A 27,047-nucleotide genomic window follows, 5' to 3' on the forward strand; every position below is an offset into this window, starting at 1 on the left:
AATGGAACCAATCAGTTTGCTGTTGCACCCGTTTAGTGGAATGGTTACAAGTGAGCCTAGAGCTCCCTCTTGTGGTAGCTTTTTCTTCTACGGCCACAAAATTTTAAATGCTTTTATTCTGAGAAAGTGATCAAGTGTATAGAAAATATGCACCCGAAAAAGACATATAATTTCTTAAGTATTAGTTAATACTTTCAGTTAGATGGAGTTACAGCAATGTTGTTTCATACTATATAAATCTGTCCCCATTTTTTGTTTCAGACACAAAAAACAATTAAACAGGGGGGTAATGGCAGTATTATCACACAATGTGCAACTTTTAAGTACTTTATTAACTTCTAAAATTCAAAGCATTGATAGTTTTTCTTGAAGAGGATTTCAATATCACACAATTGTTTATTTTCAAATCCAACCTATATATTTGATATAATGCAATCTCTGCTTTCTAGCATTTAAGACAGAAATGAGAAACACTAATTATAAAAGCTTGTTTTATTTTTTTGTCGAAAAAAATCCAAAGACAGGATTCACAAAATAAACATAAAATTAATGAATATCTGAGGAACAAGGCATTAATTACGTAGGTCATTCAAAATAAGGCCAAATTTTTTTAGCCAAATTTTCACATGAATTCCATCTCCGACAGCTGCAACATTTAAGCAAAATTGAGAAAATTCACAGATTAATTTCCCGTTTTTGTAGTAGAAACAATACAATTCAACCAGACTAACTGTGGATAACGGGAAAAACAAGAAACACTTTGGGGAAGTCTCCATTATGACGTATCCATGGAAGCCGTTTCTGAAGTGAGAGAACAGAAAGAACATCACAAATTCACCTGTCAGAAGTTACGTTTGAATTTGCAACAAGACATTATTAGCAGAGCAAAAGGGCTGAACTCTGCTGGAATAATTTCATCAGAGTTCTTCTGACTCATAATACAGAAGAGTCAAATTTCTTCAAGAAGGTAACAGCTAATCCACTGGTATCTTATAGTGTGAAAAACAAAAACCATGCCTTGCATCAACGCTTTAATCTGAAGATGTGGTGTACCGATGGAGCTTCCACACAAACAAACTCACGCGTTTCATTGAAGAGGAAGGAATCCTGGTACTCCTTCATGTACTGAGAGGACCTGGCCTCATCCAGGAAGAGTGAGTAAACCCTCTTGATGTCCTCCACCTGGACCTCCGTCCCCTGAGGAAAACAAGAGGCGGTCATGACCAAAGAGCTCCTATTTAATTTAGCCACACAAACAGATGAGGATTATTTCCTCTTGCTTCCGGTGAGCCCACCTTGCGTTTACGACACACCAGCCCGGCCGTGCTGATCAGCTGGATGGCGTAGCGCAGCGACGTCTCCATGCCGATCCGAGTGAGGACTGTGTGGGCCTCCTCGCTCAGCTCCACGTCCTCTTCTTCACACCTGAAAACGTAAAACACTCGGGTTATACGTCGGATCCTTATAGAAACGATTTCTGCGAGTGGATGGCCGGGTGAAGAACCCTCACCGGATCTTTAGGATCTGCCTTGTTTCTTTTTCTGTGTAAGGTGAGGTGGCGATGATGAGCAGACGGTCCAGGAGGTCGATGGGGATGCCGTGAGGGCTCTGGTAGTTTGTTCCACGGATTCTGCGTGAAGGTTAAAAGTGAGTGTAGGTTCACTTTTTCATAAACTTTAGAGTGACGTATTTTGTTTCTTTTCTTTTTTCCTTGGGTTTGTGTTAATAGTACCGAGTGATGCCTCTGTTGGTCGCCATGATGAGAACTGGAGACAGATCACTCTCTAGTGCACGATTCAGGAAGGAGAAGCACTCCATGTCCAGCATGTGAACCTCGTCGATAAACAACACCTGAATAGACGGGAACATTTAGCTTAACTGCATTAATTGTAAGCAGAGGAAGAACATTCAAGAAACACACTTACCCCAGGAATAATCTCCGCCTTTCCCTCTTCCCTCCACTCACACACTTTGGCGTTAATCTGCTCACGGACCTCGGACTTGATCTCTCCCGTGTCTCCGGAGAAGAGAGCCAGGAAGCCTTGCGTGCGGCTGTTGATTACGTCGATCTCGTGGAGCGACACTGTGTGCACCACCTCCTTCCTCTTCTGCAGCTCTCCCTCAGGACACTGGACAAACTTTGTCTGCAAAAACATAGAAAACTTACTTTTATATCCCAACATTTGTAGAACTAACAATTTAGGAGATGCCTTTATCAGGGTGTCTGCACACAAGGCCAAATTTAAGACTTTTAAGACTATTTTTAATGCCAGCTTGAATGAAATTTAAGAGCGAGAAAACTATAAATGTAGGGGAAAGTTGGAGAATCCTGCTAACCTGCATGGCTTTTCAACAGAAGTGAGTCAGTGGCAAAAACGAATGTTGTCCCAACGACTAAAAAAATCTAGCTAGCTAGCAAGGCTATGTGAACAGCTAAGTGCCAACCTCCCCCAGTCACACAACACAATGAAAATGTTTGCATACATCAAACTCTTGCCTTACGGAGACTTTACCTGAGCTCCCATAGCATCATAGTCTCTGGCTCTAGTGAAAGAGCGTCCCAACTTGGTGATCTTGCCAGTGGCTTTGTCAATGGTGATGACATCTCTAGGAAGAGAGGGGAACAGAAACACAGAACATTTGTGTGTTTTAGCTGAGTATGTGTTATATTAGAATCCTGGACAAAAAAAGAAAAATACAAAATAGAAACTTACCCAGCTTGTACTTTCTCTTTGCTTAGACTGTCAATCATCTTGTTGCCCAAATCATATATAGTCTCCATTTCAGTAGTCTTTAGCGTCAGCTTGCCCACTTTTGCACCCTGATCAAAACATGTCAATCTTCAGTCATTTTTGGCTTTTAAAAATCCTTAAACACATCATGCACACCTTCTAACATCACAAATACAAAGGGCCCTACGTAATTGTGATGTATATATATATATATATATATATATATATATATATATATATATATATATATATATATATATATATATATATATATGCGTGGATTTAGAAAGTAATTAAAAATCAGCTCACCGTTCCAGTGGCGGGTCTATCAATCTGGATCTCCACCACCTCTCCTTCAATGATCTCCGTCTCCTCCCTGTCGATAAACAACTTTGCTTATTCATTTCATTCAGAAACAATACTGCTCACAGATCTGTTATTGTAGCGATTCCCTCACTTGATTCTCACTCCGATTGCCTTTCTAAAAGCTTGGCTCAGTGCTTCCGTCTTGCTCATTTCCAGGGAGAAGATCTCACTCCCGGCCAGAGCTGTGAAGGGCGTGTCGGGCCCCAGTGACTGTGCTATTCCTACAGGAGGACAAATACAGTCGATATAGAACGAAAATGCAGCTTGAGCACATTACATCAATGCAAGTGGAAAATACCACTTTCTCTAAAGGAAGATGCTGTGTGCTGGAAAGCCGCCAGTGGACCTCTTACCCATAGCGATGGCAGTTTTTCCTGTGCCAGGTTGGCCGGCGATCAGTACTGCCCTGCCAGCAATGTGGCCGTCTTTAATCATCTCCAGGATGACCCCTGCTGCACGACGGGCGGCCAGCTGGCCGACCAGTCCCTGAGACACCTGCAGGTGAACAGGAGCCGGTCACCTTCAGCACAAACTCAGCATATTTCAATACACTCCTGTACCACTGGCAAAGTCAGGGTTCCTACAGCCTAAGGAAAGTTACATTCAAGACTTTAGACTTTTTTAATGTTGCTTCAATTTTAAGACATTAAACACACACAAAAAACTCAAGTTAGCAACAATTTCGGGATTTTTTTGGTTCCAGTGTTAATGTTTAAAATTTTGAAACAATTTTACAAGACAGATTTAAGACATTTTAATACCAAATAACGCTTTTATATATTTTTAGATCCATGAACTCAATGCCTATTAAGACATTTTAAGGATCCACAGGAACCCTTAAAGTAATTAGTGATTATATGTTATATGAACAAATACAATACCCAAGGGACCACAGTCAAAAAGTTTCACCTAACTTTACTACAAAAAACCAAATGATCAACTACAATTAAACAGCCTAAAGTAGAGAATTTGATTAGGAGCATCTGCCTGAACAGCAAAAAAACAATCTTAACCAATCAGAGCCTATGAAAAGGAACACATAGGCTCCATATGTAAATAGTTTTGCTAATAATCATCTCGTAAAGAAAGAAAAAAACAGCTCCTCTCTTTACAGTTTAAAGAGAAAGTCCAACCAATCCAAAACTCAAGGCTCTGTCCTACCTGTCTTGGCTCCAAAGCATCATCCAGTCCAAGGCCGCGGATGTGAGAATGAGCCCCTAGAACACATGGTGACAAGAGAGAAGACGTCAGCTACACTTGGAAGGGTAGATTAGATGAAGAGTGCAAAGTAAATCTGGATTCCTACCGATTCTCTCAATCCGTGTGATGTCACGAACCTCTGGAACTTTTGTAGCCGCCATCTGCAACAATGGAAAAATCGGGAAAAAGATTAAATATAGCAAAGTTTTAAATAATCACATTTAGGCCTGTAGAGTGATAACCACATTGTCCTAAATTTTAAAAATATGAAACCATTTAGAGGGGACGGTTGGTATTTTATATACCGTTTACCATACTGTAATCTTTACCAGCCAGAGAGCCTATTATAATCACAGCTTACAGTAATTAGTTAGAAAGGATTTAATAAATTACAGTTACTTTACAAAAGATTGTTACCAATATCTGGACAGGAATAAGCACATTTAATTCTAATAGCAGCTAATACTGTTAGCAAAACAGACCTTTTTCATCAATTGTTTCTTCACAAAATAGCTCGAGTTAAGCTAATTTGGATGGAAAGTCGGTGAACATCAATTTTCAAGTTTTGTCACAGATTATCCATTGGATTTAGATCCAGATTTTACTTGGGTCATTCCAATACATAAGCATTGATAAATCCTTCACTGGCAATTCTACAATAACCATAGCGACAAGATGGATTAGCAGTGCTTGCCAACAGCTGACTGTGTCATCCAGGACATGCTACTGTGGGATATGGTCTTTGCTGTCTGGTCATTGAGCTGTTAGTATGCTGTGACCGCCTCTAGACTGTCCCACAGCAAGAGTCTTCAGTCAGAGACTTCTTCACTGCAAGACTGACTGCTACTGGAGATCCTTCCTTCGCCACCCACAAATCTTTAAAGATACTTGGATCATACCAGTTGCAACACTGAATTGCTCTTTGAGATGAATAAAGTATTTTTGAATTTGAAATGAATTCTACTTTTGGCTTTATGGTGACGGTTGTTGTTTTTCTAGACAAAGTACAATGGAATAGAAGAAATAAAGATTGCTATTCAACTTGCAAGCTCTCTTACTCACCAGGAAGCCACAATGATAATTAAAATCACAACATGTCACAACAGAAATACTAAATTACCAAAAGAAAAGAGAGAGTAAGCTGTTAAATATTCAAGAATACGTTAGAAAGGTTTGTGGTGTTCAGTTGGTTGTCATAGTGACAGTCGTAACTCATGCAGCAAGAGTCTCAACCCGTAAGCAAACATGAAACATTTTATTTAATCTTTTTGTTTTTGAGAGATAAATAATTGAAAGTTGGCGGAGCAATAAAACTGGTTAAATTCTAAAGACGTACTAAAGAGCTACGTTCACTCTTCAGATGGGTATTTGGGACTGCAATAAATACACGCGATGCTAATGGCAGCTAATGTTATGCTAGCGAATTAGCTTACTCCATTCATAGCTTTCTATAAAAGTGAAGCGCCACAACGTAGTAAAATAAGAACCACTCGCAGGCCCTGGTAACAAAGCTTTCACTTTCTGTACACAAGCAACTATATTAATGTATAAAACAGTTAAATGATATTACAAAATATTCTACCGGTTTACAGTAAAACGTGTGCACTCACCTCCACAACCACACTAAACGTGAGAATGCAGCGGCGCTTTTTCTGAAGACAGACCGCCTTAATGCGTCCGGAAGGAAACAAATTTTGATTTTCAGTTCCTATACGTTTTCAGCTTTGCCCTCTCCACAGACGGACGCGGTGAGAAATACTAGAAGGGAAACTGAGAACAACGCACTTATTCTACCAAAAACGTCTTTTTAAGGTAGGTGCTCTACATATTTTTATTCATATGCATAAATATGAATTGGACTCGGACCATTGTAACAGGAATTACATATTTGAAATATTTCTCTTCCCCTCGAGACTTATTTAAAAAAAAAAAACTCTTCCGCTCATAATGTATTAAGATTTTAAGCATCAGTTTCCTACTGCTCAATGCTGGTTGCGTTAATTTATTTTTGATTCGTTTAACAATTCTTTGTATAATGTCATAGATATAGAAGTGTCAAACCCATATCAAACAGTTAATGTTGCTTTTCCCTTAAAATGTAACCAGATTTTAATTTTGTTTCGCCATACAATGTAGCTACACTATAATTCCACATTTTCTATGTTATTATCCGGAGTGGTTAAAGTTATTTGTTTTTAATCTGATTATGTAATGGAGATTACACGTTCCCCTCTACCACCCAGCCATGGATATTAGAAAACAAATATTTCTGTGTGGAGACAAGCCGGGTGGGGTGATTACATGGTGCAGGAAGGAAGTCTGTCGCAGCTAATCCCACTGAAGGCCTGCATGTCTCTAAAAGGTACTAAAGGCACTTTTGCAGTGCTTTACTTTTGTCCAGAGAATCTTGAGTGGATCCCAACAGCCTGATGGGAAAATAAAACTCTGCATGCAGTGCTGTACATATGTCTCCACCAGAGGCTGCAAGACTCAAGGAACAAATGCAGATGAATAGATCCTGCCTCTCAAAGGTAGTAAGTACATCATGCACAAACTTAAAGTTTTTGGGGGAATACTTTTATGTAATAGGCCAACACAACTTTGAAGTGAAAAGAAAATTATATATTGTTTTGCAATTTTTTTGCCACAAAAAATCTGAAAAGTCTGGCATTATGTCCTACTGATTGCTTTCAGAAGTCTCTTAACCTCTAAACAGAATCCACTTGTATGCCTCCAAGCACAGCACACTGGTCAGGGATACAACTGTGGGAGAGTTTGAAGTGGGAGTAGGTTATTAAACAATATCTAAAGCTTTAAGTATGTCATAGACCGCTGTTCAGTCCTTCACATAAAACATGAAACAGCTATGGTACAACTACAAATCTTACAAAATATGTCAGCTGGGGTTCAGACGTCCTGACTGTTTTTTACGTGTACATATCTCTGTTGTGTAACATTTAAGCCAACATTTCATCCCTCACAAAAATGTGGAAAACCTTAATTTAAGGAAGCAGATAAATTGAGAATGCAACATTAAAGCAAACTTCATATCCTGACTAAAATCTAGAGCAGGTTTTTATATCCTTCCTATAACGTCTTCAAAGTCACTCCCTTAAGGCTCAGGTTGCAGAATTCCACAATTACTTGTTTTTAGTATGATGCCAAGAGGATGCAGAACTTTACATGAAAAATGGATGTGAAATACTAATTTAACAAGAGATTACTAAATCTCTTGTTAAACAATCCTGCTACCTTAAAAAGCAGGAGAGAAATACATGTAAGTCATGCGTTCCTTTTAGAGCCTTTTGGTTACTCATCACTTGTTTCTGTACAGTTCTCAACAAACCTCTTAAAGGGAAACAAAACCAACACTGCCATCCAGACAGAAACTTGTTATACACATTCAGTGAGTCTACAAAAGTGTTTGTTTTATTGTTAATTTTCTTAACAATAAAGTAGATGATAATGTTTTTGTTTGGAATTATGGTTGCAAGTAAATATTTAATATTAAGACATGCTGTGTATGGTTTGCTATCTTAATGAACAAGAAAGCAGCCTTCAGAAGCTGAGGTACTACAGTTTTGGCAGTAGTTATCCTAACAAAGTGATAAATTATAAAATTGAGACAATTACATCACACCTTTTTGTGTTAAAACAAATGTTTATTGATAGAAATAAGTTTAATATGAAATTATCATAACATACATCAGTCAAGTACTGTATATATTTGGAGTTACTCTATAAGTGCTTTCCCCCTAACATTTGTTCATTATAAGTAAAAAAAATAAAATAAAATCACATCCATCATAACAGCTTCCCTTTGATCAACACACATTTTTCAAAGTAAAAAGAAAGGAAATATATATTTGTAAAATACACACATGTTTAAAAAGTAATAACAGATGATTATTCAGTGATTGTTGGACGGATTTTATTAAATCACAGCTGTACGAGAGTGATTGCAGAATCGTACCAAACCCAAAACCCTGGATAGACAGGCTCGCTGAAGGAGGTCTTGAAACGGTGGAGGAGGGACATGGTGTCCCCTACGGTGTAGAATGAGAGAGTGCCCCCATCGTAGTCCAGGAAGACCCCGATGCGGGAGGAGTAAGGCGCTTTTATCTCTGTCTGGTCCTTGCTGTGGCGGGCCGAGTAGCTGGAATCGGAGCAGAACAGGCTCCATGACTTGCGGTTGTAGCCGATGCGGCAGCTGTCTCCATAGCCCGTCCTCTTGATGCCTTTGTAGGTGACTCCGAGGGCTGTGCCCTCACCGCTCCAGTCTACCTCCCAGTAGTAGGCACCTCCAGCAAGGTTCTCCTTACAGAGGACCTGGGGCAAGGAGTCAAACCTGGAGGGGTTGTCTTCGTAATCTTGGGGGTCTCTCTTGAGGGCGGCCTTTTTATTCCCTCGAGACAAGTAGAGCTGTCTGTAGGCTGTGTTTGGGTCCAGAGTGAGCTGGCAAGCATCTAAATAATTAAAAACAAACATTCACTCAGTAAGAGAAATCATTTAACTTAAATTGCTTGGGGTTAAATATAAATGAGCAAACCACAGTAAGGTGAGGAACCCTTCACCAGTGCACCGCTAACTATAATGTCCCAGAGGTTAGCAGAATCTAATTACCTTTTTCACCTCTATTAGATGTTTAACTAACTTCTGCAAGAGCATGCTTTGCAGGGGGAAAAAGCAGGAGACCCTCTGGCTGGACACACACAAAAACAGAAATATCCCAGTGGTAAGATGTCACCTGCCTGCTGTGTACCTCCACCTCTGCAGGTCAGAGTTGGTGGGACACCCGGTGGCCTCGCCTAGTTCGGCCTGGCCTTTGATCTGGAATGCCAGAAGTAATGATACTGTTTGTGAGATTGATCACAAACAGAGGTCCACTAAACAAAGACCATCTAAGAGATCAGAGACCAAGGAACTGTGAGTCTCCAAGTCAGTCTTAAAACAGCTGGTTTACCCAAGCTTCTAACTTTGATCAAAAGAATCAAAGTGGATCAGGGAGGGGCTCTCAAACTGAGAGGTGAAAATCACAAACCTCCTACAGTACCAGCATGCAAAAAATATTTGCAAGGAATCTGCCCCAGTCTCTGTCACCACTGTTGGACTTGCAGTAGTTTCTTATAATCAGATTTTGTGGTCAGCCACAGGGTCTGACAGAGAGACATTATTAGCATCTGATTTGCCTCATGCACTGGGCTGAGCAGAATGAGAGGAAGCAGCAAAGCGTGTCACAGCAGAAACAGAGACTCACATCTCAAGAAGTCGTCCCTGTACTGAGGTTCCTGGACGGGTACGGCCTTGTACATCACAGCCTCTTCACCTGTTGAAGCACATGTAGAAAAGGATCAGAAAACATCTCACTTAGTCGAGGTCATTTCTGTCTCTGGATCAGCACCGATGGCTTGACAGTCCTCAGCAGGGTTAAACATTTAACCAGGCTGCAACTGAATGGCCCAAGAATGACCTCTGATTAAAAAGATGTGCAAACAAACAGGACAGAAAAGAGCCAGGAAGGTTTGACTTTCAAATCGGGTCAGTTCATAGTATATCATCTGGTTAATGGGTCATCCGTAACATTTTTATCAACGCACTACATCGGGTAGAACATTTTGTTGACTCACTTTTAATTGAGCGTCTCATTTTGGGCTCATCCAGCTGACAGAAGGTCATTTTGTTCACTGCAAATGAAAAGAATAAGAAGTTAGGCTTAGGGTTGAGTTAGGCAGGACTGTTGAGTGAAACTGAGAGGATTTGACTCTATCTGACCCGTTTTGGCGACCTTCACCAGCTCTTCGTTGCTGAATTCATTCAGGTGCTGCTTCATCTCGGAGACAGCTTTGGTCACAGAGCCGAAGGTGAAGTAGGGATTTACGGAGACTGAAGGCAACTCCTCAGCCTCCGTCTGGGCTAGCAGCATGTGGTAACTCTACAAACCAAAATCAGCATCACTTTTCACATCAACTAGGGTTAGGGGTGGTTTAAGTATTTCTTTGGTGTTCTTGTTTTCTACCTGGATGAAGTGGATGTGGTCCTCAGTGCGGGACAGTTGGGTGATATGAGTGTCTCTCTTCTTCAAATCGGCAATCTCGTGAGTCAAACGCTCCATGTGGCCCTCTGCATTGTTGAGTGCAGCTCTCTTGTTGGATGATATCAGCTTGGTCATCTCCTGTTGCATCCTTTCTATGGAGCGCATCATGTCACTAAACATCTTCTCGCATTCCTGGAGTGCTCTCTGGGCCGAGTTCTACAGTGAGAGACATGACTGTCATATAAATCAAGCGGTTGCCTCATCATTTTTTTCCCCCACAGTAAGCTTAAAGACGCTGTCATCACTCTTTTCAGATGGAATGCTGTCAGGGGTGGCTGACTCAATGTTCCCGTCAATGTTTAGTGGTTAGTCTGGTCTTATCTGTCTGATAGATGATGGGGGTTACGAACCTTGATTGAGTCCACAGCTTGTTTCAGCTCCTCCATCTGCTTGAGACGGTCATGAATCTTTTCCTGGATTTCAGCCTGGGTGGAGCCCAGACGTTGCTAAAATTGAAACAAGAGAAATTGGAAATAATTATGAGCGCAGTGCCACAAATGAGCTGCTAAGTCACAAATGCTAGACTTGATGTTGCAGGGTATGGCTCTGAGCTGATTCTGGAAACTGTCTTTGTGACCAATAGATATTTTCAATACATGAGTCTTGCTGTTTTTTCTGACTGTTTAATCTGATTCATATCCTGCTCAACCTTGCATTACACAGTGAACTATTGTCCAAATTTACACAAGTCTACATTATTAAATGTGTTGTCTTTAAGCAGAGTATATTGTTGGATTATCAAGATATGAAAAAGTCAGTCTCCAACCAGTCTGGCATGTTTATTAGTTGTACTTATAGTTTACATACCTGCTCTTCAGCTCTTTCCTGCTCTGCTGATACCATGTCATGACCCTTATGCTCTTTCACCGTACACAGCACACAGATACACATCTGATCAGTGCGACAGAACAGCTCCAAGCCTTTCTGATGCTGTGGGCAGATCTGCCTGTCTAGGTGGCCAATTTCATCAACCAGTTTGTGCCTTTTGAAAGTGGCTGACTCAAAGTGGGGCTTAAGGTGCTTCTCGCAGTAGGAGGCCAGGCACATCAGGCAGGTCTTGATGGCTTTGTGCTTTTTGCCAACGCAGATGTCGCAGCCAACATCTTGGGGTCCGGCGTAGTTGTAGTCCGGGGACGGAGGGGCTGGTGGAAAGGCCTCAGAGTTGCGTTGGATGGTGGAGTGGCGGGAGCCTCCCATGCGCCTTGGAGTGGGCCTTTTGTTGTAAGTCACCCTGCACTCAGGGCAGAGGTATGAGCCAGTGTGGTCTGCATGGTCCCAGTAGGTTTGTAGGCAGATGGAGCAGAAGATGTGGCCACACGGGATGGACACGGGATCCCTGAGATATTCCTTACAGAGGTAGCAGCTGTCCTGATCAGAAGACATGGTGAAGAAAACTTTCTTATTCCGAGAAGATGCTACGAAAAGAGAAGCTGAATTGTGTCAGCACAGTGGCAAAGTGATCCTACAGGTAGCGCAAGCCCAAGTTTTATAGAGTAAACAGAGGGAGGTTAAACTGGTTAAGCCGAAACCAGTAAAACATGGGCGGGGTAAAAAACAGGAACAAGTGAATGTGTCCGACTCTTACAGAGTACTGAGAGAATGAATGAAATGTGTGATCAAAAGATACAACTGTTGTTCTTGAGCTATGGAACAAAAAAATTTAGTCTTTCAGTGATTTATTATTACAAATATTGGAACATCTTAGGTTAAGGGATTTTTAACAAAGTAAGAAATGCAATCAGAGTAAGAAATTTGGAATTTGATTAAATTTAATCAAATTTCCTTGTTACAAAAAGATCAGCAAAAAGAAGAAAACAAACATTATACGTAACTGAGATAAAGTGCTAAGAAAACCACAGGTGTGCCTACACTGAAGTGGACTTCAGCTGGTTAGTACCTGGAATGAACGCTGTCATGTCATGCACTTATATTTACAGGAATCAGAGTGCAAACAAGATGACCTCTTTATGAGAGCAGATTTTCTGCTCTTTGATGGATGATTTTACAGCTCCATGTCAACAGTAGAAACAAACTACAATGTCTGATCACTGAAATAGTTGCTCCTTTTAATGACATGGCTAATTTAAATAAATAACTTCTATATCAATGACTGTAGCTCATTGTTTCTCAACCAATTTAGTACCACTTTAAATTTGATAGTACAATAATATTTAGATTTGTAAGTTTATTTGAAAAATTACCTGTTCCCCTGATGTCAGACTGAGAGATTTCTCTCCAACCTTGGCCTTGAAATCCAATTGAATATGACTAAAAGTTAGTGACAAACAGTTCATTTGCATTTCTGGCAATCTGTATCCCAGTAAAGCATAAACATAATTTAGTGAAGATGTTGCTCCACTGTTTCAAGGTATTGTTAATTGCAATTTGTGTGGCTGCTGAGGACATCAACAGAAAACCCCACTTCGTTCTAGGACTGGAGCATGGTTACGTTGGGTTTCATGCAACTGTTAGCAATACTAGCCATTAGCACAATCACAACTAGCCTGTATGGACCTTACCAAGCTCCTCCCACAACCGACCCACTTGACCGCAAGTCTCACAAACAAAGCCTGGCAGCACGTTGTTTCTATGTAAACATGACTCGATTAGTGCATCATTTCTACCGGATTTTCACAATATATCAGCTACTACAATGGACAGAGGAACTAACAAGATCATGTCATCTGTTTTGGATGCGATCAAGGTGTTTCCAACATTGTGCACGTCACAGCAAAATGCGTTCGCTGGATGAGGAAAACGGCAGATCCACACACCCTCTACATCAGGGGTACCCAAACGTTTTGAGACCAAGATCTACTTTTTCTCTCACCAGCCAGCTGAGATGTACCTCATGACATGAAGACATAAAAATTGTAAAATAAACTCTATTGACTTATTTTATATGCAATATACATCAGTTATAGCAGAAATATTAAAGTGATAGAAAACCTTATGCAGTTTCTTCCTCAGTGAGACTCTGTCACTGGGAGGAGGTTACTGGTTTCTCGGTCACAAGCTGGTTGCAAACCTGAGGCCAGCAGGTGTCAGTCAGTTATGGTAGATCTGAAATTTGGTTTGATGACGTCAATATGAGAAGCTACAGACTGATAGGAGGAACCAAAGAGCTCTGTAAAGGTAAAGGCAAATCTTCTGAAGTTGGAATATAATTAATTTAATTTCACATAATTACCACGGTAGAAGCCATTTGTTTGTTAAAATTTTATGAGATATATTTGTTCTATTTGATGTTTGTTGCGAATGACGTAAACTTACAAACGAACGAGGTAATTAGTCCAACGTTTAGAAACTACAGCGGCTTTAATGCGCCACAGCAAAGGTAAACAAAGGTAAAATAACCCGAACAGGTGATCAACTCAAAACCACTCCTACCTTTTTACTCTCTCTCTCTCTGTAGTTTAAGCTCACATGTTACCGTGGCAACCGGTAACAGGTGCTAGCTAGGCTGCGCCCCGCAAGCCTAGGTAAGATTACGTTAAAAACAAAACATTCAGTCCGTTACGATATCAAGTTTCCAGGCTTGATATTTATTTCTCGATTATTAATCAGCGCTTCCCTGAACACAGCGATGGTTGATTGACTAGCTGTACTTGGTGCTAACGTGGCTAACATGAGTAACAGTTTAGTCCAAAGCCTTTTCTGCTAAAATAAAATCTTTAGTGTATGTCAGATACAGACACATTGCATATTGATCTGTTTAGCTAACGTAAGACTGTGTAGCAGACAGGCTTCAAGGTGTAGAAGTTGTATCAGTTCTGCCTTTATGCTGTACTTAGCTAACGGGAAGCTAAGTGTGTTTGTGAGACGGTCACGCACGTTGTAGCCGCGCTACTGCGCAAATGGACATCAGCCCCTGTGGAAAGGTCCATATTACTAAAGCTTGAACTTCTACACATTTTGTCACGTTTTATTATTGAACTTCTATGTATTTTGGGGGGATTTTGAGTGATAGATTGCCACAAAGGAGTTCATATCTGTGAAGCGAATGGAAGATAACACAGGATTCCTGGCATGCACTTAATACATTTGCAAGCCAAGCTAGTCCGATTTTGATTTACAAAAACATTTAAAACCTGCGGAACATTTTACTTCCACTCCCTACATGTGCTACTTTATGATCATCTGTCACATAAAACCCAGATAAAATGTATTCAGGCTTTTAGTATCAGCTGACACGAATACCTTTAGAAGGTAGGCTACTGTTGTCTTCTTCTGTCAGTGTGATGCTGACCTTCACCCCCTCTGAAGCCAGTTAATCATCAACTCTTTCAGTACTGATTTCCCTCCACAGGAAGCCTCCTGGTTTCTACTGTTCACCTTTTAAGCTTGATTTTTCTTTTAGCTTGAAAGCAATTCAAATCCAACATAAGTGGGGAAAAAAATCCTGCCTTGTAAATAAGGAAATTAAAAAAAAAAAAGCCCTGCTTTTCTGTGTATATAATTCATCTCACAGAGCGAGCACACCTCCCAGCCAAGATGGAGTTTCAGCGCCGTTGAGATGGAGCAAGGAATGCAACTACACTTGATAGCCCAGATAACAGGAGGGCCAGGAAAGCTTGCTTAAAAGATTCCATTGTGTTTGGGCCAGCAGGGCCTGAGCAGAGTGCCAAGCATTATATAGGGTCTGTTGTGTGTCAAACAACAGGAACCGCAGCTGACATCTAAAACCAAACGAAGCCTATTATTTCACTGAGAATTCATCTCTATAATTGGGATTAATGGTGAACATTAATTTGTTTTCATGAAATTCAATTCTGTTATTTGTGAATGTTAATTTGTTGACCTGATTATGTTTTACATAACTAACTCCTGATAGTATTAGCTTCATAAGGCGGCTTGATAACACAATTTAGACTAACTGGCTTCATAGCAGCAGTTAGTAGTCCGTTGTAACTGCATACGTTTCATGTGTAAATTAGTTTAGCTAAATTTGCTGATTGCAAATTAACTTTCAATGCATGACATTAACATAAGTTAGCCCTGACATCTGACGGATCAGCTGCACACAGTCAGGGAGTGCCAGTAGGAGTGGAGGCTGTTATTGTTCTGCAGCATTATTTGGTTTGGATCACCATGAGTTTCTGAGCAAAATGTTCTCTTTTTCCCCACTAAGACACTCCCTGATCCAAATATTCACACCTAATCTTTTCAGTTTGTCCTTCGCTCAACATTTTTCAACCAAAAGTGGACTTTGTTCTCATTAAACAAAATAAGCATTTTTTTATAGAGTAGGGAGGGAAAAAAGCTTTGCTGTGCTTCTTTCATGAGAGATGTCTTGGCCATGTGAAGTATTTTATCTCATCTTTTGGACATTTTGTCTCAGTCAGAATCTGTTTCGTATCAAACAGAAATAGTTTAAGACAAGAAAAATGTTTCTGAGATAAAAAAGAAGCAAATTACTTTCTTACATAAGGTCTTCTCTGTGCTGACATGGGTGTGTCCCACTTCCCGGCAGTTGTTTTCGGACAAAAGCTCAGCGGTGGCCTTCCTTTGAAGTTTTCACTCTGGCCGCTGAATATCTGACCAAATCAGAATCCATTTATCATGTCATAATCCATTTTAGATGCAGAAAGACCACTCCATATCTTTACTTCTATGTCAATCCTGAATTTGGGAATATGGAAGTGCTGTTTTGGGTTTGGTCCAGTTTCCCCTCTCGTATTAGGACCTCGCCTGAATTCTTTTCAGTTTTTAAATATGTATAAAAAAAACCAAAAGGGTGCCATCTGTTTTCAGTTTTTCTTGCTCATCCTCCGTAAATTGTATCTTTTTCTTTCCCTCTGATCAAACACCGTTTGTCCTCCCCTGCACTCGCTCCGCTGCAGAAGACGTACGCCCAAACCACTGACCTTGGACTGAACTCAAGTTAACTGGAAACTTTCTGCTTCCTTCAACAAAAAAGTATTCTACTTTTGTCAAAGAGCGGCTACATCCTTTATATTGTATATATTTATTACGAGAATTGTATTATTTAGTAAATAGCAAAAATAATGAGACAATGTTTTATTGCTTTCTTCAAGTTTGGAAGTTTAAAGAGTTTGGAACTGCTTAGAATGGGATTTTATGGCTTATTTTGGCTAATTTAAGTGAGTTAAAGGATCATTTTTAGTCAACACCTGAAAACACTACACATACTCGAGAGATAAATTTACAAAGATATTAAGATAAGAATTGTGGACCTCCACAAGTTTGGTACAAATTCCTTGAAAGTGCTGCGTTCATCTGATCATAAAAATATGTGCAAGTATACTCAGCATGATAATGTCCCAGAAATGTCCTTACAGTCCCTTGGAAAATTTGTGGGAAGAGCTGAAAAGCTGCATCCGTGAGCGAGGTGGACTATAAACCTCACCCAGTTCCACCGGTTCTGTCAGAAGGAATGGGCCAAAAAAAATTCCTGCAAGCTATTGTGAGAATCTTGTGAAAGGAAACCAAAAATGTTTGACAGAAGTAATGCAATATAAAGGCATTTCTGGCATGTAATAAGGAGAAAGAAAATGTAAACTTCTGAATTTAAATAAATGTTTTAAATCTTTAAAAATTATCTTATCATTCTGGCATTTAATCAGTAGAAATAATTCTTTGTGACCTAAAACATGACACATCTAGGTTCATCAAAAAAGGTTTTGTGCATTTTTCATAATAATTTTGTTTCAGCTGCATATTCTTAAAGAGACCACATTTCTTTTAAACATGCTTTCTTTTTCTGTGGATCTCAAGCGGTTCCCTCCACAGATAGGTTGTTCAATCTGTGAGCACAGACTCTTTGGTTTCCTCGTGAGGAAGGAAGGAAAACTGGCTTATCAGAAACTTGGCCAAATATGGAGAGGTGAAACTACCAAGTGGATGACATAAAGCAACATTTGAATGGTGAGGTGATTTTTACTTGGTCAATTCCACAATAGAGTTTTGGATTGCTCCGAGTCAGTGAGAAAATTTTATGTACCTTTAAAAAAAACAACAAAAAAACCCGAATTGAATTTGTTTCTATTGTGCTTCACTGGTGTGAGAGTAAACACTGAATGACATGTAGGCATGAGGGGAAGGCTAATAGATTAGACTTTTTGTGAAATATAATAAAATGTCACCAGACACCTCTCACTCAAAATCAGCTTCTCCAGGTGGCTTTTTACCACCATCTTGTGTTAAATAATAAAATGTGAGTCAGGGTGACAGGAAATTTTTTTTTACTGCAGAACATGTGACATAACCTGAATGAAACGTGCAGCGTAATACAGAAACTATTGCAACACACCTGGATGTGACAGGAATGTTGTTTCTGTGTGTGTGTGTATTCATACCTGTGTGTTTCTATTGTCCACGTCGAGCATAACTGTTTCTCTTTCTGCTGCCCAGTATATCCCACACACACACACACACCCCTACACACACACCACATGGAACGACCAGACAGGTCAGACCAGTTGCTGTGTAAATACTGCAACTCTGAATTTCACAGCAAGTTACATGACTTGTTTTTTCAAAAATGAAGAAAAAAACAAGACTAGCAATTATTTTTCTGAAAGATTCTTGTTGGTTCATTTGAGCTTTGAGTGTCTGTGTTTGTTTAATGGGTGGTTCCCCCCGGCCACCTTCCTCCCTGAAATTTCTACAGTACCTCAGGCTGCTTTAATGTTTGTCGAACTATAACCGGTGTAAGACAATGTCGATTCTGTGTGACAACAATAGGTGGAAATGCAGCTGCCGGGACGTGTGTGCGCAACCCAGCCACAGATGAGCCTCATGAGGAATTCAGGAAGAAAGGAAGCTGCTGGGAGAAAGGAAACGTTTTCCTTCCCCTCCCCGACTAAATGTGGCAGATTTAGTTTTTCGCATTTCATTCATTCTCCATCCATTGCTCTCATCTCCACTTTTTTCTCCCCTCTCGCTCGCTTCTTGCTCAACTTTCTTATCTGAGCTGGGCAGGGCTCCATGTACTCACGGCAAAGGGGGGGAGGGGCCTCGCCTGCTTTCAATCAATAACCTCTGGAATTTAGAAATACAAGTAGATCCTGTCCCTGGCAGGCTGTACCACACCGTTGAGGGCGGGCTCTCTCGCACACTCAGCAAACTCTCTATCCACTTCTGGCACTCTCTCCGTCTGTTTTCTACAGGTCTGACCGGCTTTGGAGCACCGTCACAATGGCCGACCACACGTCTCCTGATTATTTCAGCTGCTCCCTGTGTCAGAGTCTCCTCAGGGACCCCGTGGCCATCCCCTGTGGCCACAGCTTTTGCATGGACTGCATCGACGGCTACTGGAACGAAGCGGACTACACCGGGATCTACATCTGTCCCCAGTGCAAGATCACGTTCACCCAGAGGCCCGTGCTGCGACCCAATGCCACCCTCACCATGGTGGCCGAGAAGATCAAGAAGAGCGGCCTGAATGTCAACTTGAGCGTGTCACAGGCGAATATCTATGCGGGGACCAACGACGTGCCCTGCGACTTCTGCACAGGGAAGAAACTCAAGGCAGTTAAGTCGTGCCTGAATTGCCTGGCGTCGTACTGCGAGAAGCACCTGAGGCCGCACTACGAGTCGGCCACATTCAAGAGGCACAAGCTGGTGGACGAGCTGGGGAACCTAGACAGGAAGATCTGCCCGCAACACCAGAAGTCCCTGGAGCTCTTCTGCCGGACGGACCAGATGTGCATCTGTGCCATCTGCACCGTCAGCGAACACAGAGGCCATGACATCGTGTCCGCCGAGGCAGAGAGGGGCGAGAAGCAGGTAGGATGTTCTGCTTTCGTAGAAAGCTTGATGTGGTTTTGTTCGGCTCCATGGTGATTGATGAAGTCAAACTTTGTGTGTTTACTTGAGTGAAAGCAAGCAGGGCATTATGTTTTTTTTGTCACCCCAGCTTCCTGGGATTGCTGCTTGGACTTTGACCCATTTCACCAATGCTATCAGCTTCCCTGGCCGGCATTCAGGGCCGCCAAAACAAACCCAGCTCTCTTATTAGCCCAGGGGTGTGTCTTAAACTTCTCACCACAACTCCACGTACACACGCACACACCTTCCTAAAAGCTGCTATCCAGGGATAAACACTTCAGCCTTGCCTTTCGCGGTCGGTTCCCACCTGTGGGAGTGGGGCCTTGGACGGGACTGGAATGTCAGGGAGTGAAGGCAGACAACACCTCGCTTCAATCTCTCTTTGGCATTGAGTAGCGCAATGACTCACGGGATGACACGGCCTGTAAAACAATGTGGGGCAGATAAGAGTTGTCAGCAGATACTGCAGTGGGAAGATGTTCCACTGTGTGACTGATACACACTAGGAGAGGTTTAATAGCAGGCGGGGAATATATATTTAGCCAATGGTGAAGTAATTGCAACATCTACAACCACGGGCTGCCTGGCTTCCCTCATGCAAAGATTTACAACCTGATTCTCACCCTCCCACCCCCGTCTTCTTATGTTATCCCCCTCCCTTCCTAGATTCCCCACATTCCTCAAGCTTATCTTGGAGAGAATGGGGCCGGCAGGTTTGAGTAAAAGCTGAATTAGAAACCTCCTATTCTACCACCGTGCACCTTGAAACATCTCCTTACCCGTAGTTTCGCATTCCTGACATGACTGGAATTCTTCCACAGACTTTTTTTTCCTCCCTCTGAGATAAAAGCGGGCCGCGTTAAGAAGCTTCTTTGAGCGAGGTTTTGTCCGGCCTGCCAAAGGGCCTCCCCAGATATATTCTCTGATGAGAAAGAATGCCAGTCCTGATCCAGCCTTTATCCCCCGCACTGCAAGAACTCCTGATATTTCTCCTAATCTGAGTTAATATCGCTTGTTTTGAGTTCTTTATTGCAACATTGCATGATGCAATAAAGGAGGATAATACTATACAGTTATCAGGGAGTGAGTGCCTAAAAAAAACATAGAGGATAAATTTGTAATCCTCCTTTATTTTCCAGAAACTGTTGGGTGTTTCCCAAGCTGAGATTAGGCAAAAATGCCAGGAAAGGGTAAAGGAGCTAGAGGAACTCAAGACTGCTGTGGATTCACTTAAGGTAGAGTGTACTTCTTCTTCTTTTATTTTTGAACAATAATTTTACAATTTGGACCAAATCTCACCAGCAAACTACTTTTCCTCGCAGAACTCAGCCCAGAGAGCAATGGTGGAGAGCCAGAAGATGTTTGAGGACATGATTCGCTCCATTGAGAGGATGAGGTCGGAGGTGACCAAGCTGATCGGCATCAACGAGAAGGCGGCTTTCAACCAGGCCGAAGCTTTGATCGAGCGACTGGAGCAGGAGATCGACGAGCTCAAGAAGAAGGAGACCGGCCTCAAGCAGCTCTACAGCACCGAAGACCACATCCATTTTCTGCAGGTGCGACACACTTTTTTGGGGGTTTTTTTCAGATTTTGACTGAGATCTCTGACCGAATTGGTTGAGACGTTCTCGCTTGCCTCCTCCCATCAGAACTTTAACTACCTGTGCACGCCGACCGACGATGGCTTCATTCCCAAGGTGACCGTCAACCCCGACTTCTCCTTTGCCGCCGTCAGGAAGGCTGTGGGGGAGATAAAAGAGCGCCTCGAGGAATTCGGCAGGGAGGAGCTGCTCAAAATTTCCAAAACAGGTTGGATATCAGTAACTGAAACATTTACACAAAGAGTCGAAAACAGCTGTGTTTTTAAACCCAGTGTGCTGTTTTTACAGTGAATGAAGTCCCAATCTACACGACGGAGAGCCGGACATTGGACAGAAGGAGCAGAGGTGAGCGCTATCATAGGTTAATTATTATTTAGTTTGATGTTATCATATCTGTGAGCTATAACAAGTGAAATCTACGACTGGTGCTCCATATATGAACATACAGGCTTTGAAAAAATATTCACTCCCTTTGAGCTATTTCACACATCACAAATCCACTGGGATTTTATGTGCTTCAATTTGCAATGCAGAGATCCACAGCTCATGTTGGAGCATTTGTCACCATGGCAGCCATTAGTCATGCACAAATCAGGTCTTCCGTGAAAGAGTGGCGAAAAGAAAGCCTTTGTTAAAGGAAAGCCATAAGAAGTTGTCTTTGCAATTTGCCACAAGCCATGCCAAGGAGGCAGCAAGTATGCAAAGGAAGGTGCTCTGGTCAGATGGGGCTAAGATAGCCTCAACACAATGTTCCCGCTATGAAACATGGTGGTGGCAGCGTCATGCTGGGAACTACTTAATTCTCCAGGAAAACTGTAATATGAGACAGATAATCTGTAAAAAAACAAAATTATCTCCTCCACCTCCTCCCAGTGCTACGATTGCTGTCTGATGAAATGAACTGCTCCTGGTGAAAAACAACCAATCAGAGTCAGGAGGAGCGTCTTGGTGCTGTCAGTCAACCTCGTGCATGGGCTGCTAAATGTGCTAATGGTGGAGCAACAACTTACCATTTCAGGAAAACAGTTTATCTGCCGTCATCGGTGGCCATCATGACTAGCCTAAGAATTCACCAGGCTCTGCTATTGGAAGGCTCTGCTATCTGTAGCATGGCAGAGAACAAAAGGGAGGATGTGAGCAGCGCGTGCGCAAGCATAGTTTACAGCACTAAGGCTCTGATTGGTTGTTTCTAACCAAGCTGTGTATTTCTATAGAGAGCACTGGAATAAGGCAGAGGAGCTAAGTTTTTTTCACAGATTATCTGTCTCATACTATAATGTCACGACATAGTAACAGTTTTAACAAATATATAAAAAAACAGATATGTTTATAAAAGTTACATACTAGAGATTTTAAAGTTGCAAAAGACTAGAGACTGAGCTACACAGAGAAAATGGGGACAGTGGCTGATTTTCAGATCTTTCGTGACAGATTACATGTTTGTCATGTGAATATCAGCCAACTGCTGAGCTTCCAAAATTAAGGAAATCTGGGTCAATTCATCATTGCACCCCTGGATCAACTATGTTTGAGAAAACCCAGTCAAAATTGAGGTTTAAGATTAATTTATAATCTGTTACCAAACCTAAAAATGCTTACAGATGCTATCCATCCAATCTGACTGAGATTCAGCTATTTTTCACTTTATATGCAAGGCTGGTAGAGATATTCCCCCAAAAGACTTCCAGTTGTATTGAGAGCAAACAATGGTTCCACAAGTATTGACTAAGGGGAGGATACATGCACTTTACTCTATGGCATAAAATGGAGGTACCTTGTAGTATTAATATCAGTATCAAAGCACATTAGCAAAGCATCAGAGGCATCTGAGTGGGTGTGTGCAGCTCAGAGTGACTCACCAGTGTTTTTTGGTCCTCAGGTAAAGAAATGAAAATGACGGTGGACAATACTCCTCCTCCAGAGCCAAAGACCAAAGCCGATTTTATCAAATGTAAGAACCTCCTACGTTTTTTTTCCTGAATCATGCTGCCAGTCTCATCCCAATGAGGAATCTGTTGAAAATGTCGGTTCTCCTCATTCAGACTTCTGCCAGCTGAAGCTGGACCCCATCACCGCCTACAAAGAGCTCTACATCTCCGAGGGCAGCAGAAAGGTCATCCGCACCAGAGACCTGCAGCCCTACAGCGACAGCCCTGAGAGGTTTGACAGCTTCGCCCAGGTACTGTGCCGCGAGGCCCTGTCTGGCGGTCGCTTCTACTGGGAAATTGAGTGGAGCGGGGAGTTCTCCATCGGTGTGGCCTACAGGAGCATCAGCCGGAAGGGCAAGGGCTCGCTGTGCCTGCTGGGATACAACGACAAGTCCTGGAGCCTCCTCTGCTCCGACACGGGATACTCCGCCTGGCACAACCGGGTGGACAAAGCCGTCAACGGGCCGCACTCACCCAGGATAGGCGTGTACCTGGACCATACGGCGGGGGTGCTGGCGTTTTACAGCATAGGCAACAGCTCCATGACGCTCCTGCACAGGTTTCAGACCACGTTTGTCGAGCCCGTCTATCCGGGCTTCGGAGTCGGAACGTCTGTGAAGATCTGCAACGTCAAATGAACTCTGATGCCTGAGCCTCTGAACAAATCCACGTTTTGTTTTGTATAGCATACAGCATCAAAGTGTGTATTTTTACAGGAATGTATAATTATAGCAAAACCACATTAATGGAGTTCTACTAGTTATGTTTAAAGGAGGATGTGTGTATTTTTTTAAAACAGATTTTTTTAACGTATTTTTTTAAATACGTTAAAAAAAATAAAAAAAATTTTTTTAAATCCTCATTTAAAAATGTGTATTTTTTTCCCAACTTAAAACCATCCCTTTTTTAAAAGGATGGATTTAACACCATCCCTTAGTGTTAAGGGATCTAATACCTTAGTGTATTAGATTTGACACTGTGCTGTTAAATCACGTTTTAAACATGGCTTACTGAATCAATACTGAAATGCAAAATCAACATGTGGAGCAGCTTATATCGATGTAATTTTACAATGTGCTAGTGTGAAGTAAATATAACTAAAGGTGACATTTATTACACACAATACACAGTTTCTCCCTTACATCTATTACACATAATTAACGCTGTAATCAGGTCCAGCTGTTTAATTGAAACCTATGTTAGATTTGTCACATTTTATAATTGTGTGATTTATTTTTATATGTTGATGTTCACTCTTTTCAAACATATGAATTCTACAGTAAAAGTTGTTTTGGTTTTATGCTTTTAGTACATTCAGAAGAGTGCTGCATCGTCATTTCATTTTCTGTTCCCTGTTATTTGATAATGTTCGCAACAATTTAGAGCCCTGGAAGTTTATTTTCACTTGAACTAACTCCTATTTAATTTTATGTAAGTTTTCCAGCATAATTATATAATTGATATGAAGAAAACGTTTTGTAAACAAAAAAGAATAAAAAGGCATTGATGGTTCTAAATGAGGAACTAAAAACATAATGTGTTATTGGTGATTCCAGATCAAATACTATATACAATGCTAGAAATTAAATGGCTTCAAACACATTGAGTATCTTCTAGAATTTTGCAAAATGTCTAAATTTGTATTTTTACTTAAATGTGCGTAGAAGTTTGATTTATTTATTTTTTTGTCCAATTTTTCTAATCTGACCAAATTAATTTTATTACTTTAGCAGTCGGTGAAGACCTAAATACTGAATCGGTTTTAAAGACTGACCCTTGAAGACTGGCAATACTTTGAACGCCCCCTGCTGCCTGGAAGAAGAAAGCGCACTAAAACAGTAATTATGTATTAAGTAAAGCTTAGTCGGTAATGGATTTATCATCTGGCATCGTATCAGATTTAAAATTTTCTCCATACTGCTTAGTCATGTGCAAAAAGAATAAACTATATGTTCTAGTCACTGAAAAAGTAGAATAAACTGTTAACTGTTGGATTTTATGAGGATCTAATAAAAATAATCTGCTCTTTACCAGATTTTACAAATACTTAAATTTAATATCAAGAATTAAAAACATAATAGTTTAGATTTGATGTTTCTGTGATCACTGTCCAGTTTCACGGCCCACTTTGAATCTAAGCTACATCTTTATTCCATATAACTATATTTTCAGAAGTAACTTGTAAGATAAATACACCCATAATAATATTTACATCTGACACAGAATTTTATGAATTATCCCAATTGTAAATAAATTACACAGTTCTTATTCTTAAATTCTTTAATTCTGAAACAAAATTTTATAATAGAACTACAGGTAAATTGGTGTGCAGGTTACAATAAAGCATGTCCATAAACACAAGAGGCAACAAGTTTGAAACAAACAATAGATAACAGTTTATTAGTTCCTAGAACAGTAGGTTGAGCATAGAACGCTCAAAAGGAAAAAAAAAAAATAAACATCAGTCCAAAAATATCAGACTTTGTAGCCAATCAGACCACGTTTGCCAATGCACTCTCCGATGTAGTACCACAGCATAATTTCAGTGGCCACCACTCCATTCCTCACAACATCCTGAAACACAAAAGTTGTATTAATAACCAAGCCAACCATGCAGTTAAGGTTCAGCTTTACATGATTATGGCTCATAGGTGTCTTGTTGTGTTATTTAGGATGAAATGACTGGCAGGGTGGGGGGGGGGTGAAAATACAAAGATACTCCACTTGAATATTTTCACTTTTTCCAAAAGTAACCACAATTTAACTTTTATATTTTTGGAAAATGTAGAAGTTAGAAATGACAGTAAAAAATTTTTTTAAAACATTGTAAAGAACCAGCTAAATGTTGTTTTCTATCTTTAATGCACAATAACTTGTGGAATCAGTGCACTCTCCATTATCATTATTATTGACAGTCAGCTAGCTCTCCTTCGCAATACAATCCATGAAGTTCTAAAATCCAGCCACTGCAGACCCATGTGCCAATTCAGGACACTAAAATTTTCATTAATTAACATATTCTGGGACATCAGCTGTAATTTTATACATGTCAATAAGGACTGAGCTCTAAAAACAAAAAGGGGGAGGGGGGGTGAACTGATTTCAGCTGTGGGTATTTTTTCTGTTTCGAACTGGCTGAGCTTAAAAATAGAAATGTAATGAATGTACAGAAAGCTAAAAAGCAACAGCGGGGGGGGGGGAATAAAAAAGCAGACGAAGAAGTTGTCATTTGATTTATCAGATTCTAAAATAAAGTTGTTGTATCGTTCCTTCAAAAGAAATTGCTTCGACATGGACGTCCCTTGCCGATTTTGCTATGGCCTCGATAAAGACACCTAAATAGGTTTGTTGCCATGGTTCTCACGCACCCTGACTGTGGTCTGGCCGAGGCGGGTAATGTTGAGCAGGTTTAGAGCTCCCAAAATGGCTCTGGGGAGCTCGGCGGGGGTCGGGGGGACCAGTTCAATCCGAGCATAATACCAGAAGGTTGCTAGATGAGGTTTGGAAAAGGTGACAGCGGCTGTAGGGAGAGACATATGTCCCAGTCAGCTCGGGCCTCTAACGGTGGTTTAGCTAGAACCGCGGCGTTGCTAGGCAACATTAACGGTTCAGCTAGGCGTCTTCTGTTCAATTAAAGGAAACAACTGGACTTATTATGCAGATAAACCACAATTTAACGGGTTAAAACAACAAGGGCAATAATAAATTAGTATCCAATAACTGTATTATAAAATAGAAACACATAATCTGACATCCACTTCATTCATCGGAAGGCTGGGTCAACACAGCATCACCCTCGTTGATCCGTTGACGGGTTGTTAAGGAAGATTAAACAACTTATATCCGTCCTATAATAAATTTAAATTGCAGAAAGAAAAATAACTCACCATCAACAAGAATAGGTACTTTAGCAACCAGTTTCTGCACAGTCTGTGACATGTTGGCGCGTTTGTAGACGCTACGTATCCCCCGTTTCGGCAAACCCACTGAATGTCACCTCCAGTTGAAGGACCACTGACTCCAGCTGACCACGCTGCTGCCTGTAGAGAAACCATTTACCTTTCATTGCTGCCATCTTCTGGACGTAAAATGTTCCTACAGTGTTTGGTTTCTTTCCATTTCCAGTATTGGTGGCTTGGTTTTTTTGTTTTGTTTTTTAAAAACTGTAGTAACACGTTTCATTGCTCAGTTTATTTTTTAAAGACTTTTTGAAACGTTTATTTACATTTGATGACGTCTCCACTATTATTCACAATGTGACAAAAACAAATTAAAAAAAAAAATCGTCCAGGTGATTCTTGAACATTTTGCGCAAGTCGGAAATATGTACATT

The 27,047-nt window shown here is 40.9% G+C and overlaps 4 protein-coding genes across 4 annotated transcripts; 1 reads left to right on the forward strand and 3 right to left on the reverse strand.

Annotated features, from left to right (window-relative positions):
• Positions 1–477: 477 nt before the first annotated feature.
• On the reverse strand, positions 478–6,043 carry ruvbl2 (RuvB-like AAA ATPase 2). The gene is made up of 14 exons (XM_028032556.1): positions 5,909–6,043; positions 4,405–4,459; positions 4,260–4,315; positions 3,452–3,593; positions 3,190–3,319; positions 3,042–3,108; positions 2,715–2,821; positions 2,514–2,607; positions 1,926–2,144; positions 1,733–1,851; positions 1,511–1,630; positions 1,296–1,425; positions 1,083–1,197; positions 478–801 (listed from the first exon to the last, which is right to left on the reverse strand). Exons 2-14 carry the CDS (start codon positions 4,457–4,459, stop codon positions 776–778), a joined length of 1,380 nt encoding a protein of 459 aa, XP_027888357.1. The 5' UTR covers positions 5,909–6,043; the 3' UTR covers positions 478–775.
• A 1,896-nt stretch (positions 6,044–7,939) lies between these two features.
• On the reverse strand, positions 7,940–12,016 carry ftr83 (finTRIM family, member 83). The gene is made up of 7 exons (XM_028032241.1): positions 11,200–12,016; positions 10,743–10,838; positions 10,315–10,548; positions 10,071–10,230; positions 9,926–9,982; positions 9,556–9,624; positions 7,940–8,764 (listed from the first exon to the last, which is right to left on the reverse strand). The coding sequence occupies exons 1-7, from the start codon at positions 11,773–11,775 to the stop codon at positions 8,238–8,240; spliced, it is 1,719 nt and encodes a 572-aa protein (XP_027888042.1). The 5' UTR covers positions 11,776–12,016; the 3' UTR covers positions 7,940–8,237.
• A 6,536-nt stretch (positions 12,017–18,552) lies between these two features.
• Positions 18,553–24,245, forward strand: ftr82 (finTRIM family, member 82). Its single transcript, XM_028031536.1, has 7 exons — positions 18,553–19,143; positions 20,325–20,420; positions 20,508–20,741; positions 20,835–20,994; positions 21,075–21,131; positions 22,666–22,737; positions 22,829–24,245. Exons 1-7 carry the CDS (start codon positions 18,553–18,555, stop codon positions 23,350–23,352), a joined length of 1,734 nt encoding a protein of 577 aa, XP_027887337.1. The 3' UTR covers positions 23,353–24,245.
• An 841-nt stretch (positions 24,246–25,086) lies between these two features.
• atp5l (ATP synthase, H+ transporting, mitochondrial F0 complex, subunit g) lies at positions 25,087–26,762 on the reverse strand. Its single transcript, XM_028031538.1, has 3 exons — positions 26,602–26,762; positions 26,083–26,234; positions 25,087–25,288 (listed from the first exon to the last, which is right to left on the reverse strand). The coding sequence occupies exons 1-3, from the start codon at positions 26,651–26,653 to the stop codon at positions 25,190–25,192; spliced, it is 303 nt and encodes a 100-aa protein (XP_027887339.1). The 5' UTR covers positions 26,654–26,762; the 3' UTR covers positions 25,087–25,189.
• Between the last annotated feature and the right edge of the window lie 285 nt (positions 26,763–27,047).

The sequence above is a fragment of the Xiphophorus couchianus genome, chromosome 11 (genome assembly GCF_001444195.1).
Source record: "Xiphophorus couchianus chromosome 11, X_couchianus-1.0, whole genome shotgun sequence".
Lineage (NCBI taxonomy): Eukaryota > Metazoa > Chordata > Actinopteri > Cyprinodontiformes > Poeciliidae > Xiphophorus > Xiphophorus couchianus.